Source organism: Lutra lutra, chromosome 14 (assembly GCF_902655055.1).
Source record: "Lutra lutra chromosome 14, mLutLut1.2, whole genome shotgun sequence".
Taxonomy (NCBI): domain Eukaryota; kingdom Metazoa; phylum Chordata; class Mammalia; order Carnivora; family Mustelidae; genus Lutra; species Lutra lutra.
The window spans coordinates 46,859,799-46,882,937 of NC_062291.1; the positions used below are offsets into that span (position 1 = coordinate 46,859,799).

At 38.7% G+C, this 23,139-nt stretch overlaps 1 protein-coding gene across 1 annotated transcript in view; it reads right to left on the reverse strand.

Moving 5' to 3' along the window:
* ANTXRL (ANTXR like) overlaps positions 1-18,829 on the reverse strand; it is a 57,141-nt gene extending 38,312 nt beyond the window's left edge. Inside the window, exon 1 of the mRNA XM_047702547.1 lies at positions 18,319-18,829. Coding sequence (XP_047558503.1) covers positions 18,319-18,596 — 278 coding nt within the window. The 5' untranslated portion in view covers positions 18,597-18,829. The remainder of the gene's footprint in view (positions 1-18,318) is intronic.
* Between the last annotated feature and the right edge of the window lie 4,310 nt (positions 18,830-23,139).

The following is a 23,139-nucleotide window of genomic DNA, read 5'->3' on the forward strand; positions in this document are numbered from 1 at the left end:
GACTAAAACTTTTCCTAAGATCAAAAGTAATACAAAAATGCCCAGTTCCATCATTTCAGTTCAATAGAGTATTGGAAGTTCTAGCTGGATCAATTAGTCAAGGACAAGAAATAAAGGCATCCATATTGAAAAGGAAGATGTAAAATTGTCTCTGTTCTTGAACAATATGATCTTACATGTAGAAAACCCCATAGATTCCACACACAAAAAAACTGTTTGACTAATAAAAGAAATTAGCAAAGTTACAGGATACAGAATTAACATAAAAATCAGTTACATTTTGATATGCACTAACAATGAACATTCCAAAAAGGAAATTAAGAAAACAAATCCATTTACAATATTATCAAACAGAACAAAATACTTATGAATAAATTTAACCAAAGGTGCAGAAGACTAGTACATTGAAAACTATAATACATGGCTAAAAGAAATTTAAAAAGACTCAAATCACTGGAGGGAACTTACATATTCACTGGAAGACTTAATATCTTAAAGCTGGCAATAGTAGCCAAGGCCATCTATGGGCTTAGTGCAATCTTTCTCAAAATCTCAACATTTTTTTATTTTGGCAGAAACTGAACAATTCATTCTAAAATTCATATGGAATCTTAAGAGACCTCAGATATCTAAAATCTTCTTGGGGTAACTGGGTGGCTTGGTTGGTTAAATGCCTAGCTCTTGATTTCAGCTCAGGTCATGATCTCAGGATTGTGGGATCAAGCCCTACAGACTCTTCCCTTAGCAGGGAGTCTGTCTGAGATTCTATTCCTCTGCCCAATCCCCTGCTTAAGCTTGTGTGCACCCGCATACATGCTCTCTCTCTCATTCTCAAATAAATAAATAAATCTTTTTTTTTCCAAATAAATAAATAAATCCTAAAAAAAGGTCTTGAATAAAAACAAAGTTTGTGGACTCACATTTTCTGGTTTCAAAATTTATTACAAAGCTACAATAATCATTGTCTGAGAAATTTCCACTCCATTTTCCAGTGTGGCTGTACCAGTTTGCATTCCCACCAACAGTGTAAGTGGGTTCCCCTTTCTCCATATTAATTTTAGCCATTCTGACTGGAGAGAGTTGATATCCCCTTGTACTTTTGATTTGTATTACCCTGATGATGAGTGATGTTGAACATCTTTTCATGGGCCCCTTGGCCATCTGGATGTCTTCTTTGGAAAGAAATCTATTCGTGCTATTTTGCCTAATTTCTAAACTGGATGACTTGCTTTTTAAGTGTTCATTTGATAAGTTCTTTATCTGTTTTGGATCTTACCCTTTACTAGAGAGGTCATTTGCAAATATCTTTCCCTATCCCAAAGGTTGCCTTTTAGTTTAGTTGATTGCTTCCTTCAATGTTCAGAAGGTTTTCCTCGTGATGAAGCCCAGATACTTTATTTTAAATCTATTTCCCTTACCTCAGGAGACATACTTATTAAGACTTTTGTACACTGGGTGTGGTGCACAAACAATGAATCTTGGAACACTGAAAAAATAAAATAAAATAAAATAATAAGATTTTTGTATAACTAAAGTCAAAGAAGTTACTGCCTGTGTAATCCTCTAAGATTTAAGGAAACTATCCTATGCCTCAGCAATTGCACCTCTAGGTACTTACCCAGTGGATACAAAAATACAGACTCAAGGGGCACATGTACCCCAATGTTTATAGCAGGTTTATCAACAATAGCCAAACTACAGGCCGAGCTCAACTGTCCACCCATTGAGGAATGGATAAAAGAGTTGGGACATATATAGACATGTATATATAGCTGTGACATATGGAGCAAGAGTGTCATGCTAATGAAATAAGTCAGTCAGAGAAAGACAAATAACATATGACTTCACACAGATGTGGAACTTAGGAAACAAAACAGGTTAACAGGGAACAGAGAGAGAAGCAAACCATGAGACACTCAACAATGCAGAACAAATAGGGTAGATGGAGGGAGCTAGGTTGGGGGTGGTCTAAATAGGTGATGGGTGGGCACTTGTTATGATGAGTATGGGTTGTTATAAGTAAGCAAAGAAACACTAAATTCTACTCCTGAAGTGAATATTCCACTAAATGTTAATTAGTTAGAATTTAAATAAAAATCAAAATAAACAACAACAACAACAAAAACCCCAGAGCTACAATAATCAAAATAGTGTAATACTGGCATAAAGACAGACATATAGACTAACGGAATAGAATAACAAGCACAGAAATAAGCCCTCATATGTATTTTCAATTGATTTTTTAAGAAGGATATCAAGAACATTCAATGTGGCAAGGACACTATTTTCAAAAAATAGTGCTGGGAAAACTGGATGTCTACATGTAATAATGTAGTTGGGCTCTTACCTTATGTCATATACAAAAATTAACTCAAATGAATAAAAAACTTAAATGTAAAAGTATTAAACTTTTATTTTCTTTTATTTTTATCTAAAATTTCTAATTTAATTTACATCTATTCAATGTACTTGTTCCTAACAGTTTTGCTGAGTTTACCCATAAAAACTTTATGAGACATGGGGAGGATCAGTGAAATAGGCAATGGGAATTAAGGGGCCCACTTGTTCTGATGTGCACAGCTGATGGATGGAAGTGATGGGTCACTATAATGTGCACATGAAACTAATAGAACATGGTGTGTTAACTAACTGAAATTAAAATAAAAATTAAAAAAAAAACCCTGATGAAACATAAAAGTTCATCATTCTCCCAAGTTATTTTTTTTTAAACATTTTGGAACAGAGATCACATCTACTTATTTTAGTAAACCAAGGCACATAAAAGTTTTAATTTTAGTGCTGATAACTAAAGCCATATCTATTTTACTTAAACCAATAACTGAGTATTTGCCCAGATCACATGAATTTGAAACATATTTAGATTAGTTTCTATCTTTCTTACAGTTTTAGAATACCCAATCCTTATAAGTACTTGTCTCCAAACCAAGGAAATAGAGCTCATTACAAATTAGTTTGGGCAATATCCATCCAGAGAGAAAAATATCTCACACTGACAACATATATTTGTGGACACACAGATCATGCTCATGGATCGGAAGAATAAACATTGTTAAAATGTCTATGCTGCCCAGAACAATCTATACTTTCAACACCATCCAGATCAAAATACCATTGGCATTTTTCAAAGAGTTGGAACAAACAATCCTAAAATTTGTATGCAACCAGAAAAGACCACGAATCACCAAGGAAACGTTGAAAAAGAAAAACAAAGCTGGGGGCATCACATTGCCTGATTTCAAGCTATATTACAAAGCTGTGATCACCAAGACAGCATTGTTCTGGCACAGAAACAGACACATAGACTAGTGGAACAGAATAGAGAGCCCAGATGTGGACCCTCAACCCTAGGTCAGATAATCTTTGACAAATCAGGAAAAAATATCCAATGGAAAAAAGACAGTTTCTTCAATAAATGGTGCTGAGAAAATTGGGACAGCTATATACAGAAGAATGCAAAAGTCAACAATTCCTTTACACCATACACAAAGATAAACTCAAAATGGATGAAAGACCTCAATGTGAGACAGGAATCCATCAAACCCTAGAGAGAAACATGGGCAGTAACCTCTTCAACATTGGCCACAACAACTTCTTTCAAGACATGTCTCCAAAGGCAAGGGAAACAAAAGTGAAAATGAACTTTTGGGAATTCATCAAGATAAAAAGTTTCTGCACAGGAAAGGAAACAATCAATAAAACAAAAAGGCAACCCATGGAATGGGAGAAGATATTTGCAAATGACACTACAGACAAAGAGCTGATAACCAAGATATCAAAGAACTTCTCAAAGTCAGCACCCAAAAAACAAATAATCAAGTCAAAAAATGGGAAGAAAACATGAACAGACACTTCTCCAAAGAAGACATACAAATGGCTAACAGGCACATGAGAAAATGTTCATCATCATTAGCCATCACGGAAATTCAAATCAAAACCACATTGAGGAGGGAGGAACAAGATGGTGGAAGAGTAGACCTAAATTTCATCTGGTCCCAGGAATTCAGTTGGATAGTTACCAAACCATTCTCAACACCTCCAACTAAACAGGAGATGGAAGAGAAGAATAGCAGCAATTCTAAGAACAGAAAAGCGACCACTTTCTAGAAGGTAGGGCATGTGGATAAATGAATCTGAGGCAACATACAGGAAAAGAGACTACAGGGGGCTGGGGTTGGCTCCCAGCCAGTAGAGTAGTGGAGTACAAAATGGGAACTTTTAGAAGTCTGCTCCACAGAGGGAGGTTGCTCCAGAGGTTGAGCAGGGGTGGAGCCCTCATGGGGACAGTGTGGTCTCAGGACCCCTGGGGTCACAGAAAGACCAGGGGTGTCTGAATGTGGCAGAGTTCCCAGGAATCAGAGAGGGGAAGCCAGCTGCAGAGATGGAGCCGAGGATGGGCTCTCAGCTCAAGGTTACCTTAAATCATCGGACCATGACTCTTTGAGCAGGGACCTCACAAGTGGCAGTTCTGGGAAGGGCCCCTCCTTCCTCTACCAGGAGGAGTGGCACGGGAGTGTGCTGCAGGAATCTGCTGGGTTTGGAGACTCCAAATGGGCTGTGCGCCAGAGAAGAAATGCTCCGTCACAGGCCAGGTCAACTCAGATTGTGGCTGGAGACCAGGGAGATGGGACGGATTGAGTGCTATTCTCTGAGGGCACACTGGAGTGGGGCCCTGAGCTCTCAACTCCTACAGGGCCTGGTCGGAGATTGGGAGGCCACCATTTTTATTCTTGCCCTCTAAAGCTGTACAGAAATCATTCAGGGAACAAAAGCTACTGAGAGTGAACCCAAGCAGACTGTTCAGTTGGGCCCCTGGCAAGGGCGGTGCAATTCTGCCTCGGGCAAAGACATTTGAAAATCACTGCAACAGGCCCTTCCCCCAGAAGATCAGCAAGAACATTCAGCCAAGACCAAGTTCATCAATCAATGAGAACTGTAAAACACTGGTGCTAGGGAAATACAGCACATAGAATTTGTGGCTTTTTACCCATGATTCTTTAGTCTTTCAAAGTTAAATTTTTAAAATTTTGCTATTTTTTTCTTTTTCTTTTAAAAAAATTTTTCCTCTTTCCTATTTTAACTATTTTATCTTATCAATACCTTTGTAAAAATCTTTTTTAATTTTCATTTTTATAGTCATATTCTATCCCTTCATTGTATTTAACCTCATTTTTGGTATACATATAAGTTTTTCTTTCTTTAAAATTTTGGATACAGTTTCTTCTTTTTTTTTTTTTTAAAGATTTTATCTATTTATTTGACAGAGAGATCACAAGCAGGCAGAGAGGCAGGCAGAGAGAGAGGAGGAAGCAGGCTCCCTGCTGAGCAGAGAGCCCGATGTGGGGCTCGATCCCAGGACTCTGAGATCATGACCTGAGCCGAAGGCAGCAGCTTAACCCACTGAGCCACCCAGGCGCCCTGATACAGTTCTTCTAACAGAACAAAATATGCCCTAGATCTACTGTATGGCTTTGTTTTAGTCTCCAGCCTGATCAAATTATCTCCTTTTGTTTTTTCTTCCCTTTTTTCAACCAACTTCCTATCTTATCAATTCCTTTTTTGGAACCTTTTTTAATTTTCATATTTACAGTCATAGTCCATCCCTTCATCATTTTGGTATATATATAAGTTATTCTTTCTTCAAAATTTTGGGAGGCAGTTTCCTCTAACAGACCAAAATACACCCAAAATCAAGTGTGTGGCTTTGTTCTATTAACCTAATATATATATATATATATATATATACATATATATATATATATACATATATATATGTGTATATACATATATGTATACACACACACACACACACATATATATATGTGTGTGTATATATATATATATATATATATATATATATATATATATATATATATAGTTTTTTCCCCCTTTTTTTCTTTCCTGCCCCCCTTCCAGTTTCAGGTTTCTTCCGATTTGGTTAATGTGTTTTCTGGAGTCATTGCTAGCTTTTTAGTGTTTTGTTCTTTCATTCATCTATTCTTATCTGAATAAAATGATAAGGCAGAAGAGCTCACTTCAAAAAACTAAAAGAACAAGAGACAGTACTGATGCCTAGGGACTTAATCTATGCAGACATTAGTAAGATTTCAGAACTAGAGTTCAGAATGATGATTATCAAGGCATTATCTGGGTTTGAAAAAAGCATAGAAGAGGTCTTTTATCCATTTTGAGTTTATCTTTGTGTACGGTGTAAGAGAATGGTCGAGTTTCATTCTTCTACATATAGCTGTCCAATTTTCCCAGCACCATTTATTAAAGATACTGTCTTTTTTTTCCACTGTATATTTTTTCCTGCTTTGTCAAAGATTATTTGACCATAGAGTTGAGGGTCCATATCTGGGCTCTCTACTCTGTTCCACTGGTCTATGTGTCTGTTTTTATGCCAGTACCATGCTGTCTTGGTGATCACAGCTTTGTAGTAAAGCTTGAAATCAGGTAACGTGATGCCACCAGCTTTGTTTTTTTTTTTTTTCCAACATTTCCTTAGCAATTCAGGGTCTCTTCTGATTCCATACAAATTTTTGGATTATTTGCTCCAGTTCTTTGAAAAATACTGGTGGAATTTTGATTGGAATGGCATTAAAAGTATAGATTGCTCTAGGCAGTATAGACATTTTAATAATGTTTATTCTTCCAACCCAAGAGCATGGAATGGTCTTCCATCTTTTTGTGTCTTCTTCAATTCCTGTCATGAATGTTCTGTAGTTACTCGAGTACAGATCCTTTACCTCTTTGCTTAGGTTTATTCCCAGATATCTTATGGTTCTTGGTGCTATAGTAAATGGAATCGATTCTCTAAATTCCCTTTCTGTATTTTCATTGTTAGTGTATAAGAAAGCAACTGATTTCTGTACATTGACTTTGTATCCAGAATCCTAGAGGAGAACATAGGCAGTATCCTCTTCGATATCAACCACAGCAACTTCTTTCAAGATATGTCTCCAAAGGCAAAGGAAAAAAAAGTGAAAATGAACTTTGGGATTTCATCAAGATCAAAAGCTTCTGCACAGCAAAGGAAACAGTCAACAAAACAAAGAGGCAACCCACAGAATGGGAGAAGATATTTGCAAATGACACTACAGACAAAAGGTTGATATCCAGGATCTATAAAGAACTCCTCAAACTCAACACACACAAAAGAGATAATCATGTCAAAAAATGGGCAGAAGACATGAACAGTCACTTCTCCAATGAAGACATACAAATGGCTATCAGACACATGAAAAAATGTTCATCATCACTAGCCATCAGGGAGATTCAAATTAAAACCACATTGAGATACCACCACCATTTAGAATGACCAAAATTCGCAAGACAGGAAACAACGTGTGTTGGAAAGATGTGGAGAAAGGGGAACCATCTTACACTCTTGGTGGGAATGCAGGTTGGTGCAGCCACTTTGGAAAACAGTGTGGAGATTCCTTAAGAAATTAAAAATAGAGCTTCCCTATGACCCTGCAATTGCACTACTGTGTATTTACCCCAAAGATACAGATGTAGTGAAAAGAAGGGCCATCTGTACCTCAATGTTCATAGCAGCAATGGCCACGGTCGCCAAACTGTGGAAAGAATGAAGATGCCCTTCAATGGACAAATGGATAAGGAAGATGTGGTCCATATACACTATGGAGTATTATGGAGTATTATGCCTCCATCAGAAAGGATGAATACCCAACTTTGTATCAACATGGATGGGACTGGAAGAGATTATGCTGAGTGAAATAAGTCAAGCAGAGAGAGTCAATCATCGTATGGTTTCACTTATTTGTGGAGCATAACAAATAACAAGGAAGACATGGGGAGATGGAGAGGAGAAGGAAGTTGAGGGAAATTGGAAGGGGAGATGAACCATGAGAGACTATGGACTCTGAAAAACAATCTGAGGGTTTTGAAGGGGCGGGGGGTGGGAGGTTGGGTGAGCCTGATGGTGGGTATTACAGAGGGCATACAATACATGGAGGCTAAAAAGCATCCTTCTAAAAAATGAATGGATCAACCAGGAAATTAAGAAAGAATTTTAAAAATTCATGGAAACAAATGAAAATGAAAACAACTGTTCACAATCTTTGGGTTGCAGCAAAGGCAGTCCTGTACAGAGAGTGTATAGCAATACAAGCCTAGAGAGTGTATAGCAATACAAGCCTTTCTCAAGAAACAAGAAAGGCCTCAAATACACAACCTAACACCTAATGAAGCTGGAGAAAAAAACAGCAAATAAAGCCTAATCCCAGCAGGAAAAGAGAAATAATAAAGATCAGAGCAGAAATCAATGAAAAAGAAACTAAAAGAACAGTAGAACAGATAAGTGAAACTAAGAACTGGTTCTTTGAAAGAACTGAGGTGAACCATGAGAGACTATGGACTCTGAAGAACAAACTGAGGGTTTTGAAGGGGCGGGGGGTGGGAGGTTGGGGGAACCAGGTGGTGGGTATTGGAGAGGGCACGGATTGCATGGAGCACTGGGTGTGGTGCAAAAAACAATGAATACTGTTACGCTGAAAATAAATTAAAAAAATAAAAAATAATAAAAAGAGAAATTAATAAGATTGCTAAACCCCTGGCCAGGCTTATTAAAAAGAAAAGAAAAGGATCCAAATTAATAAAATCATGAATGAGAGAGGAGAGATCACAACCAACACCAAAGAAATACAAACAATTATAAGCACATATTATGAACAAATATGCACCAGCAAATTTGATAATCTGGAAATAATGGATGCATTCCTAGAGATGTATAAACTACCACAAATGAACCAGGAAGAAATACAAAACCTGAAGAGACCCATAACCAGTAAGGAGATTGAAGCAGTCATCAAAAATGTCCCAAGAAAGAAGAGCCCAGGGCCAGGCAGCTTTCCCAGGGGAATTCTACCAAACATTTAAAGAAGAATTAATACCTATTCTCCTGAAATGGTTCCAAAAAATAGAAATGGAAGGAAAACTTCCAAATTCATTTTATGAAGCCAGCATTCCTTTGATCCCCAAACCAGACAAAACCCCACCAAAAAGAAGAAGTACAGACCAATATCCCTGATGAACACTGATGCAAAAGTTCTCATCAAAATACGAGCCAATAGGATCCAACAGTACATTAACAGGATTATTCACCACGACCAAGTGGGATTTATTCCTGGGCTGCAAGGTTGGTTCAACACCAGCAAATCAATCAATGTGATACAATACATTAATAAAAAAAAAAGAACAAGAACCATATGATATTCTCAATAGATGCTGAAAAAGCATTTGACACATTACAGGATCCTTTATTGATCAAAACTCTTCACAGTAGGGATAGAGGGACATACCTCAATATCATAAAAGCCATCTATGAATAAACCTCAGGGAATATCATTCTCAATGGGGAAAAACTGAGAGCTTTTGCCATAAGGGTCAGGAACTATGGCAGAGCTGTCCACTGTCACTACTGCTATTCAACATAGTACCAGAAGTCTTAGCCTTAGCAATCAGACAACAAAAAGAAATAAAAGGTATCCAAATCAGCAAAGAAGTCAAACTCTCACTCTTTGCAGATGATATGTTACTTTATGTGGAAAACCCAAAGGCTCTCCTCCAAAACTGCTAGACCTCATACAGGAATTCATTACAGTGTCAGGATATAAAATCAATGCACAGAAATCAGTTGCATTTCTATACACCAATGACAAGACAGAAGAAAGAGCAATTAAGGAGTTGGGTGCATTTGCAACTGCACCCAAAACCATAAGATACCTCAGAATAAATCTAACCAAAGAAGAAAAACATATATACTCAGAAAATTATAAAGTACTCATGAAAGAAATTGAGGAAGACGAGAAGAAATGGAAAAACTTTCCATGCTCATGGATTGGTAGAAAAATTTTGTGAAAATGTCTATGCTACCAAGAGCAATCTACACATTTAATGCAATCCCTATCAAAATACCATTAGGTTTTTTCAAAGAAATGGAACAAATAAATATAAAATTTGTATGGAATCAGAAAAGACCCTGAATAGTCAGAGGAATGTTGAAAAAGAAAAAAGAAAAAGTTGGCGGCATCACAATTCCGGACTTCAAGCACTATTACAAAGCTGTAATAATCAAGACAGTATGGCAGTGGCTGAAAAAACAAGCATACAGATCAATGGAACAGAACAGAGAACCTAGAAGTGGATCCTTAACTCTATGGCCAACGAATCTTCAACAACGCAGTAAAAAATGTCCAGTGAAAAAAAGACAGTCTCTTCAACAAATGTTATTGGGAAAATTGGACAGGCACATGCAGAAGAATGAAACTGGACCATTTCCTTACACCACATACAAAAGTAGACTCAAAATAGATGAAAGACCTCAATGTGAGAACGGAATCCTTCAAAATCCTTGAGAACACAGTCAGCATCCTTCCTCACCTCAGCCACAGCAACTTCTTCCTGGAAACACCGTCAAAGACAAGGGAAGCAAGGGCAGAGATGAACTTTTGGGAATTCATCAAGATCAAGAGCTTTTGCACAGAAAAGTAAACTCTGTTGCACAGAGTCAACAAAACCAAAGGACAACTGACAAAATGGGAGAAGATATTTGTAAATGACATATCAGATAAAGGGCTAGTAACTAAAATTTATAAAGAGCTTACCAAACTCAACACCCAAAGAACAAAGAATCCAATCAAGAAATGTACAGAAGATATGCAGAGACATTTTTGCAAAGAAGACATTCAAATGGCCAACAGACACATGAGAAAGTGCTCTACATCACTCAGCATCAGGGAAATCCAAAACAAAACCACAGTGAGATACCACCTCATACCAATCAGAATGCCTAAAATTAAAAAGTCAGGAATTGACAGGTGTTGGCGAGGATGCAGAAAAAGGGGAACCCTCCTACACTGTTGGTGGGAATGCAAGGTGGTGCAGACACTCTGGAATACAGTATGGAAGTTTCTCAAAAAGTTGAAAATAGAGCTACTCTATGACCCAGCAATTACACTACTGGGTATTTACCCTAAAGATATAAATGCAGTGATCTGAAGGGGCACGTATACCCAAATGTTTATAGAGGCAATGTCTACAATAGCCAAACTATGGAAAGAGCCTAGATGTTCATCAACAGATGAATGGATAAAGAAGATGTGGTATCTATATACAATAGAATACTATGCAGTCATCAAAAACCATGAAATCTTGCCATTTGCAACAACGTGAATGGAACTAGAGGGTATTATGCTAAGTGAAATGAGTCAGAGTAAGACAATTATCATATGATCTCACTGATATGAGGAATTTGAGAAAAAAGACAGAGAATCCTAAGGGAAGGGAGGGTAAGATGAAACAAGATGGGACCAGAGAGGTAGACAAACCATAAGAGATTCTTAATCTCAGGAAACAAGCTAAGGGTTGCTGGAGGGATGGGTGTGGGAGGGATGGTATGGCTGTGTGATGGATATTGGGGAGGGTATGTGCTATGGTGAGTGCTGTCAATTGTGTATGAATGATGAATCCCAGACCTGTACCACTGAAACAAATAATACATTATAAGTTAACAAAAAAACCCTCACATTGAGATACCATCTTACATAAGTTAGAATGGCAAAAATTGACAAAGCAAAAAACAACAAGTGTTAGAGAGTTTGTGGAGAAAGGGGAACTCTCTTACCTGTTGTGGGAATGCAAGTTGGTACTGCCACTTTGGAAAACAGTATGGGTCTTCCTCAAAAAATTAAAAATAGTGCTAACCTATGACCCAGCAATTTCACTACTGGGTATTTACCCCAAAGATACAGATGTAGTGAAAAGAAAGGACCCCTGCACCCCACTGTTCATAGTGGCAATGTCCACAATAGCCAAAGTATGGAAAGAGCTGAGATGCTGTTCAACAGATGAATGGATAGAGAAGATGTGGTCCCTATAAACAATGGAATATTGCTCAGCTATCAGAAGGGATGAATACCAACTTTTGCATCAACATGGATGGGACTGGAGATTATGCTAAGTGAAATAAGTCAAGCAGAGAAAGTCAATTATCATATGGTTTCACTTATTTGTGGAACATAAGGAATGGCATGGAGAACATTAGAAGGAAGGAAAAAATGAAGGGGGAGAAATGGAGGGGGAGACAAACCACAAGAGACTATGGACTCTGAGAAACAAAACTGAGGATTTTAGAAGAGAGGGGGTGGGGGAATGGGTGAACCTGGTGATGGGTATTTAAGGAGAGCATAGATTGCATGGAGCACTGGGTGTTATTCACAATCAATCAATTAGGGAACACTACATCAAAAACTAATGATGTACTGTATGGTGACTATTATAACATAAAAAATACAAACTGCTAAAAAAATAAGTAAAATACGTACTGCTAAAGGGATCTTGTGCCTAAACTCTAGCATAGTCTCCTTAATCTTTCCAGGGACACAAAAATATCTTAATGTTTTCTCCATACATGTTAGTGACTCTAGGGTCTGTGCAAAGGTCTGTATGTAAACTTTAAGAAGAAAACACAGAGGAAAAGCCTTATGATGTTGGATTTGGTAATGGTATTCTGGATATCACACCCAAAACACAAGCAATAAAAGAAAAATAGATAAGCCAAACATCAAAATTAAAAACTTTTGTACAAAGGATACCATAAAAAAATGAAAAGATAACCTAATGAATGAGAGAGAACATTGGCAAATCATATATTTGAAAAGGGATTGCTATCTAGAGCATATAAGTATTCCTACAACTCAACAATAAAAACAAAACAACTCAATTCAAAAATGGGCAAAGGAGTTCAATAGGCATTTCTCCAAAGAAAATGTATAAACAGAAGATGAAGGACACGCTAAGTTTGTCTGGTTCCTCGAATACACCTAGATAGTTGTCTAATCATTCTAAACACCTGAGAAGTCAATTGACGATCTGAGAAAAGAAATGCTGCAAGGTAGAAAAGTGACTATCTTTTGGAAGTTAGGAAGTTAGATGAATCCAGGGAGAAATAGCTGAGGATACTGCATAGGGAGGAGCATGCTTCTGGAGCAGTAGAGTGTAAAATCAGAACTTCTTGCAGTGTATTACATTGTGGTATGTCCCTGGCTTAAAGGTATTCAGGGGGCAAAGTGGAGTGGTATCCCAGATGGGACAGTGTGATTGTAGGATCCCCACGGTCACAAGAACAGGTATGCCCAAATGTGGCAGATTTCCCAGGCATCAGAGCAAGGAAGCTGGGTGAGAACAATGAGTCTAAGTGCCAGCTTTCTGCTCTGCAATGCCTTAAACTGCAGAGTTGTGTGACTGCTTTCCTGGGAGGGTCCGGCAAAAGGCAATAGTGAGGCAAGACCCTCTCTCATCACTTGGAGAGGAATAGCGTGGATCCGAGCTTCAGGAGTCAGAAAAATTTGGAGTTTTGAAACTCGGTCATGCGTCTGAGATAAAAATGCTCAGTCACAGACTGAGTGAACCCAGATTAGCAATGAAAACCAGGGAGACAAGAGTCATTGACTACTTTTCTGTGAGGGCTCAATGAAGAGTTGGGGGAGTGAGCTTTCAGCTCCAGGACTAGAGAGCAGGGCCCCATCAGCACTGAAAGCCTTCAAGGAGGAAAACAGTGCCACAGAGTGGAGTCCAGAGCTGCTTACACCAAGCCCTAACTCCCTTCACACTGGAGGTACATTTCCACCAGGGCGAATGCCACTGAGAGTCAGTGCAACAGGCCTCCCCTCTAGAAGACCAACACAAACAATTGTCTCACACCAAGTTTACAGATCATAGAAGGCTGCAAAACTTCAGCTCTTGGGGGAAAACAGTATACAGCATTCTTGGTATTTTTATTCTTTAGGCTTTCAGTATTTTTTCAGTTATTTTCTTATTTTTTCAATTCTTTTAAATTTTGTGTTTATATGTACACATTATATACATATTTATTTTTTGTTTCCCATCATTGTATTTCACTTTATATTAAAAGTCTTTTTTTTTCTTATTTTTGGGTCTAGTTTTTAAAGTTTTTATTATTTTTTCTATTTTTAAATTTTTATATTTATTTTTTAAATTTAAATTCAGTTAACCAAGGTATAGTACATCATTGGTTTTGATATAATGTTCAAAGATTCATCAGTTTACTATAACACCCTGTGCTCATCATATCATATGCCCTCCTTAATGCCCATCACTCAGTTACCCCATCCCCCACCCACCTCCCTTTCTGCAACTCTCAGTTTGTTTCCTGGAGTCAAGAGTCTCATATAGTTTTTATCCCTCTCTGATTTCTTCCCATTCAGTTCCCCCCTCCCACCCCTATTGTCCTCTGCACTATTCCTTACGTTCCACATATGAGTGAAACCATATAATTGTGTTCCTCTTATTGACTTATTTCACTTAGCATAATACTGTCCAGTTCCATCCTTGTTGATGTAAATGGATCTTGTTTCCTTTAACAAGCAGACTAAAACATACCCAGGATCTGTTTTGTTTTGTTTTGTTTTTGTCTTTGTTTGCTTTGTCTTTTTTTATTGTTATTATTGTTTTTTCTCCTCCTTTCTTTTCTTTTCTGGACAAAATGACAAGATGAGAAATTCACCCCAAAAGAAAGAACGGCAGGTAGTACTCCCTGCCAGGGATTTAATCAATACAGATATAAGTAATATGTCTGAATTAGAATTTTTAAATGATTCTAGATACTAGATAGGCTTGAAAAAAGCATGGAAGACACTAAGGAATTCCTTACCATAGAAATAAATGAAATAAAATCTGGTCAGTCCAAAATTAAAAATTCTATAACTGTGATATGGTCCGAAGTGGAGGCCATAAAAATGAGGATGAATGAGCAGAAGAAAGAGTCAGTGCTATAGCAGATAACATGATGGAAAATAATGAAGCTGAAAAGAAGAGAGAAAAAAAAACCCATTAGATCACATAGAGAGACTTCTTTCCATAAAGCAAAATAATAGCTGGATAGTAGGGGTCCCAGAAGATGAAGAGAGGGAGAAAGGGGCAGAAGGTTTATTTGAACAAATTATAGTTGAGAACTTCTCTAATCTGGGGGAAGGGAACAGGCATTCAGCTCCAGGAGGCACAGAGAAGCCCTTTCAAAATCAATAAAAATAGGCCAACACCCCAACATATAATAGTGAAGCTTACAAATTTCAAAGATAAAGAGAAAATCCCAAAGCAGCTGGGGACAAGAGGCCCTGAACCTATAAGGGCAGACACATAAGGTTGGTAGCAGACCTGCCCACAAAGACCTGGCAGGCCAGAAAGGACTGGCATGATATATTCAACATGCTAAACTGGAAAGTATGTAGCCAAGAATACTTTATCCAGCAAGGCTGTCATTAAGAATAGTTGGAGAGGTAAAGAGTTTCCAGGAGAAACAAAAACTAAAGGACTGTGTGATCACTAAACCAGCCGTGCAACAAATATTAAAGGGATCCTGTGAGCTCGAAAATAAAGCGAGAGAGAGAGAGAGAGAGCGAGCCCCAAAGTAGTAAAGACCAGAAAGGAACAGAGACAATTAACAGGAACAGCAATTTTACAGGTAATACCATGGCACTAAATTAATATCTTTCAATAATTACTCCGAGTGTAAATGGGCTAAATGTTCCAATCAAAAGACATAGGGTATCAGATTGGATAAAAAAAAAAAGACACATTGATGTGCTGCTTACAAGAGACTCATTTTAGACCCAGAGACATCTCCAGACTGAAAGTGAGGGGGTGGAGAACAATTTATCATGCTAATGGACATCAAAAGAAAGCTGAGGTAGCCATCCTTATTATCAGACAAACTAGATTTTAAACTGAAGACTGTAATAAGAGATGAAGAAGGACACTATATCATAATAAAGGTGTTTATCCAATAAGATATAACAGTTGTAAATATTTATGCCTCTAACTTAGGAGCAGCCAAATATACAAACCAATTAATAACAAAATTAAAGAAACTGATTGATAATAATATAATATTAGAGGACTTTAATATCCCACCCATGAAAATGACAAATCATTGAAGCAGAAGAACAACAAGGAAACAAGGGCTTTGGATGACACACTAGACTAATTGGATTTCACAGATACATTCAGAGCATTTCATCCAAAAGCAACAGAATACACATTCTTCTTGAGTGTATATGGGACATTCTCCAGAATAGATCACATACTATGTCACAAATAAGGTCTCAATCAGTACCAAAAGACTGGGATCACTCCCTGCGTATTTTCAAACCACAATGCTATAAAGCTTGAAGTCAACCACATGAAGAAATTTGGAATGACCACAAATATGTGGAGGTTAAAGAACATCCTACTGTAGAATGAATGGGTCAACCAAGAAATTAAAGAAGAATTAAAAAATATTTTTTTTATTATTAAAGCAAATGAAAATGAAAACACGACAGTTAAATTCCTTTCGGATGCAGCAAAGGTGGTCCTGAGGGAAGTATATAGCAACACAGCGAGAGTAGTCTCAAATACAAGACCCAAACTTACACCCAGGAGCTGCGAAAAGATGAGAAAATAGAGCCTAAATCAGAAATAATAAAGATTAGAGCAGAAATCAATGATATAGGAATGCATAAAAAAAGAACAGATCAATGAAACTAGGAGCTGGTTCTTTGAAAGAATTAGCAAGATTGATAACCCCCTAGCTGGACTTATCAAAAAGAAAAGGACCATCATAAATAAAATCATGAACGGGGCGCCTGGGTGGCTCAGTGGGTTAATGCCTCTGCCTTTGGCTCAGGTCATGTTCCCAGGGTCCTGGGATGGAGCCCTACATCGGGCTCTCTGCTCAGCGGGGAGCCTGCTCCTCCTCTCTCTATCTCTACCTGCCTCTCTGCCTATTTGTGATCTCTATCTGTCAAATAAATAAATAAAATCTTTAAAAAAATAAAATCATGAATGAAAGAGGAAGGATCACAACCAACACTGAAGAAATACAATTATAAGAGAATATTATGAGCATTTATATGCCAACAAATTGGGAAATCTGGAAGAAATAGATAAATTCCTAGAAACATATAAACTACCAAAGTTGAAACAGGAAGAAGTAGAAAACCTGAACAGATCCAAAAGCAGAAAAGAAATTGAATCAGTAATCAAAAATCTCCCAACAAACAAGAGTCTTCCTAACCCCAACCCTAATGCCTAAGAGAGAAATCACCATCTCCCTGGGCTGGGCCAAATATCATTGAGGCAAGACCTGCTCAGAGCAATTCAGAAGTCCCTTCACTAGACAGTGAGGAGGAACTTATTCCAGTGGACAGAGAGGCTCCCCGCTCTGCTGGTTTTGTTTAGAAGCCGGTGGCTGGCCACATACTTGCCCCCCCCCCTCCCCACCCCTAGGTCATCAGCTTCCACAGAGAATAAGAGGAATCAGAGGCAGTACAGCCTGGGAATGCTGTAATCAGGGTACACAGGAAGCCAGAGTCCTGTCATCCCTACCAGCCTGGGAGCTACTTCATCCAACTTCCAGATCCCACCCCCTTTCCAGGAGATAGAAAGTGCAAATATCTTCCCTACTCTACATCTCAGAGTGGTTTTGAGGATGAAGTGTTAAGTGGGAGGGTTTTGGAAACCAAAACGTGCTTTAACAATATTATTCTCATACCACTGATAGTATTAACCCAGTAAAGTTCATTCTCAACCCAACAGGCAAGTTACAAATGAATATCCACCCAAGATGAATATCCACCCCCTTTCCTTCTCTGAGGGCCACAGGGTGCCTAATGCACAACCCAGCTTCCCAGGACAACAGCCGGCCAGACCTAGCTGTTCTGCAAGTGCACAAAATCCAGAACATGGTCTCCAAGGGGTTGAAGAAGGAAGCAAAAGTCTGGGAAGGAAAGCAAAGGATTTTCTAAGCAGTGACAGTCTGAGAATGCCCACCAGAAGCAACAGGGCAATCTCTCTGGTGCCCAGTAAAAATAGAATCCATGTGGGTGAAAAGCAACACAAGCAAAAAACCATACAGACAGAAACTGAAACCCAGCGAGCTTCTAATAACTAGAAGGAGCTTCTAGCAATCACCTGCCCCTCCAGCTGTTTAAGGGGCATGCAGGGCACAGATCCTGGCCATGTCAGAGGAGGGACTGAGAGCCACCCGGAAACCCTATTGTGGCCTTTTCTTCCAAAAGGAAAAGTCCCAGAGAACAAATTCTTGGGGGCATTCCTTCTGTCTCAGGAACGAGTCTGCAGAGATTTCTTGAGGGAAAGAATCCCCTTTCCCTCCCCTCATGGAAGCTGGCATCCCCTTTGGCCCCCTCTTGCCCATATTAGCCTCAGGGACCGCTCTGCCTTTGGGGCGTTGGGTAGGGCAGGAGGGCCACTCACTTGTCCAAGATGAAGTAAAGATCAAAATTACTCCGGCACTTTTTGGACTCGTCTATCCGGGTCTCCGGGAAATAGTGCCTCAGACCGCTGTTGGGTTGGAGGACTTTCCCATGTGGGCGGGGGTTGTGGTGTTGGCTTTTCCTGCTCTGACCGGGTTCATTCATGTCTCTGGAGGCCTTGATCGTGTGCAGGAAGCTTCCGGCTCTCAGCAGCGGAGGCGGCAATACCAGCAGCAGGAAGAGTGCAGGGCCTGGCAAACCCAGGCTGCGGCTCCCCATTTTCTGGGCCGCTCTCGCGGTGCTGCTGGATGCTGGCCACTTCAGGTCGCCTCAGGCTGCTGCCTCCGTGGACTCCTCCTGTGCCAAGGAGGACTCCGCCTCTCCAGCCCTTTCCCAAGACCCACTTCAAGCCTCCACCTGCTACCTGCCCTTTGGGCGGAAGAGGTAAGTGGCTGGCTCTGGGGCGATGGCCCCACTACCTGCGCTTTCCTTCCCCCGTGCCCCCAGGGCAGAAGGCCTTGTTATGATGGACAGGAGGGTTGGCATGGTGACTTTATGACCTGCCGCTCTGCTCAGTGTCCTGCCTTCTGACAACCCCAGGCAGGAGTCCTGGGATCTTTGGGTGGGAGAGGGGGTGGGGTGGGATAAGATGAGGCCACCATTTGTCTCTTATCATAAGCCCTCCAGGTGGCCATTAAAATCCTCAAGATCTTGCTTTTTTATAACTCAAAGGTGGCAGCTGAGGTGGCTTAGATGGGGACATCCCTGTGGATGAGGAGGTCCAGGAGCTGGGAGACTAGAGTACAGTAATCATCATTGGTGTGAGCACTGAAGCCACCCATGGACATGGAAGGATCTAGAAGGTCTAGAAGGTGCAAGCATTCCAAAGTCCTTTGTGAATGAGGGACATTCCAGTTATCTACTGCTGTGTAACAAACCATCTGCAAATTAGTGATATAAAACAAGAACCATTTCCTAAATGCACAGTGTCTGTGGATCAGAAATGCAAAGAGGGCTGAGTGAAGATGGCTTGTCTCTGCTTCATAGAAAAACATGGAAAACCCATTTGCTCTTTCATATAAATTTTAGAAGCACTATATAAATCTCATATAAATTTTAGATCTTCTTCTTCTTACCTCTTACTTTTCATTTAGATCATAGGCTTGTGATTCTTCTAAATTGATTCTAGATAACTTTACACACTGTAGCCTCTGAGAACAGTAGGAGCTGATAATTGCCATGGGATATACTTTCAAAATATCCAGTTTTGAATTTAGATTGGCCATTGACCATTTGTTTTAGTTGCCTGATCTTATGAAAAGTCTCCCCAAATTTTTAATACTTGATTACAGTAACACTGTAATTAATTAATTTAATTAATTTAATTTAATTAACAAATTAAATTAATTAATTACAGTGTTACTGTAATCAAGTATTAAAAATTTAATTAACAAATTAAATTAATTAATTGATCATTAAATGTATAGATACTCTTTGGTCTGATTTGAATCTGCCATCAGGACTCCCAGTATCAGTGAACCTGGCAATGTCTCCATTTATTTATATCTTTTCCAGTGCCTTGGATATAAATTTCCCTATGAAGATCCTGTCTTTTTTGTCAAGTGCCTTCCCTAAATACCTTATATTTTTGCTCTTAATGTAAATGACATTTTAAAAATAAAGCTTTTAAACTTTTATTGGTGTTGTGGGGAGATGTATTAATTTATTGATTATTCATACAATTTGTTAAGCTCCCTTATTCTAACATATGTCTGTAGAGCAGTTTTGGTTTCCATGAAAAACAGAAACCAAAGAAATTACTCTGGTTGCTTCTCCAATGCCATGTTGTCTGGAACCTGTGATGGAGGCATTCTTGACTTTTACAAGAATACTTTTAATATATCAACGTGAAAAATACTATTTATGCTTAGTGAAATAAGTCAATCGGAGAAAGACAACTATCATATGATCTCCTTGATATGAAGTGTAGAGGCAACGTGGGAGGTTTCGGGGGGTAGGAAAAGAGTAATGAAACAAGATGGGATCGGGAGGGAGACAAACCATAAGAGACAAAACAAAACTCACAAAACAAACTGAGGGTTGCCGGGGGGAGGGGGCTAGGGAGAGGGTGGTGGGGTTATGGACATTGGGGAAGGTATGTGCTTGGTGAGTGCTGTGAAATGTGTAAATCTGGCGATTCACAGAACTGTACCCCTGGGGCTGATAATACATTATATGTTAATAAAAAATTTTAAAAATTTAATTAAAAAATTTAAAAAAGAAAAAATACTATTTATGAAAGGCTTTTGGTAGAAATTCTTTATCAGATTAGGCAGTTTCCATACTCTGTTCATGTCCTTTGCCCATTTCTTTTCCTTTTTTTTTTTTTTTAAAGATTTTACTTATTTTGACCCTGGGATCATGACCTGAGCCAAAGGCAGAGGCTTTAACCCACTGAGCCACCCAGGTGTTCCTCTGCCCATTTCTTTATTGCATTATTTGTTCTTTGGGTGTTGAGTTTGCTAAGCTCTTTAAAGATTTTGGATACTAGCCTTTTATCTGATATGTCATTTGTAAATATCTTTTCCTATTCTGTCAGTTTTCTTTTGGTTTTGTTAACTGTTTCCTTTGCTGTGCAAAGCTTTTGATCTTGATGAAATCCCAATAGTTCATTTTGGCCCTTGCTTCGCTTGCCTTTGGCGATGCTCCCAGGAAGAAGCTGCTGCAGCTGAGGTCAAAGAGGTTGCTGCCTGTGTTCTCTTCAAGGATTTCAATGGATTCCTTTCTCACATTGAGGACCTTCTTCCATTGAGTCTATTTTTGTGTGTGGTGTAAGGAAATGGTACAATTTCATTTTTCTGCATGTGGCTGTCCAATTTTCTCAACACCGTTTGTTGAAGAGGCTGTCTTTTTTCCATTGGACATTCTTTCATGCTTTGTCGAAGATTAGTTGACCATAGAGTTGAGGGTCTATTTCTGGGCTCTCTCTTCTGTTCCATTGATCTATGTGTCTGTTTTTGTGCCAGTACCATACTGTCTTGATGATGACAGCTTTGTAATAGAGCTTGAAATCTGGAATTGGGATGCCACCAACTTTGGCTTTCTTTTTCAATATTCCATTGGCTATTCAAGGTCTTTTCTGGTTCCATATAAATTTTAGGATTATTTGTTCCATTTCTTTGAAAAAGAAAATGGATGGGATTTTGATAGGGATTGCATTAAATGTGTAGATTGCTTTAGGTAGCATAGGCCTTTTCACAATATTTGTTCTTCCAATCCATGAGCATGGAACATTTTTCTTTTTTTTTTTAATTTTATTTATTTGTTTGACAGACAGATTACAAGTAGGCAGAGAGGCAGGCAGAGAGAGAGAGAGAGAGGAGGAATCAGGCTCCCTGCTCAGCAGGACCCTGGTGCAGGGCTCGATCCCAGGACCCTGGGACCATGACCTGAGCCGAAGGCAGAGGCACATTTTTCATTTCTTTGTGTCTTCCTCAATTTCTTTCATGAGTACTTTATAGTTTTCTGAGTATAGGTTCTTAGCCTCTTTGGTTAGGTTTATTCCTAGGTATCTTATAGTTTTGGGTGCAATTGTAAATGGGATTGACTCCTTAATTTCTCTTTCTTCTGTCTTGTTGTTGGTGTAGAGAAATGCAACTGATTTCTGTGCATTGATTTTATATCCTGACACTTTTTCTGAATTCCTGTACAAGTTCTAGCAGATTTGGAGTGGAGTCTTTAGGGTTTTCCACAAATAGTATCATATCATCTGCAAAGAGTGATAGTTTGACTTCTTCTTTGCCAATTTGGATGCCTTTAATTTCCTTTTGTTGTCTGATTGCTGAGGCTAGGACTTCTAGTACTATGTTGAATAGCAGTGGTGATAACGGGCATCCCTGCCATGTTCCTGACCTTAGCAGAAAGCTTTCAGTTTTTCTCCATTGAGAATGATATTTGCAGTGGGTTTTTCATAGATGGCTTTGATAATATTGAGGTATGTGCCTTCTCTCCCTACACTTGGAAGAGTTTTGATCAGGAAGGGATGCTGTACTTTGTCAAATGCTTTTTCAGCATCTATTGAGAGTATCATATGGTTCTTGTTCTTTCTTTTATTAATGTATTGTATCACATTGATTGATTTGCAGATGTTGAACCAGTCTTGCAGCCCTGGAATAAATCCCACTTGGTCGTGGTGAATAATCCTTTTAATGTACTGTTGGATCCTATTGGCTAGTAATTTGGTGAGAATTTTCACATCTGTGTTCATCAAGGATATTGGTCTGTAGTTCTCTTTTTTGATGGGGTCCTTGTCTGGTTTTGGGATCCAGGTGATGCTGGCTTCATAAAATGAGTTTGGAAGTTTTCCTCCCATTTCTATTTTTTGGAACAGTTTCAGGAGAATAGGAATTAATTCTTCTTCAAATGTTTGGTAGCATGCCCCTGGGAAGCTGTCTGTCCCTGGGCTTTTGCTTGTTTGGAGATTTTTGATAAATCTTTCAATCTCCTTACTGTTTATGGGTCTGTTCAGATTTTCTATTTCTTCCTGGTTCAGTTGTGGTAGTTCATATGTCTCTAGGAATGCATCCACTTCTTCCAGATTGTCAAATTTGTTGGCATAGAGTTGCTCATAGTATGTTTTTATAATTGTTTGTATTTCTTTGGTGTTGGTTCTGATCTCTCCTCTTTCATTCATGGTTTTATTTATTTGGATCCTTTCTCTTTTCTTTTTGATAAGTCTGGCCAGTGCTTTATCAATCTTATTAATTCTTTCAAAGAACCAGCTCCTAGTTTTGTTGATTTGTTCTCTTGTTTTTTTTTTTTT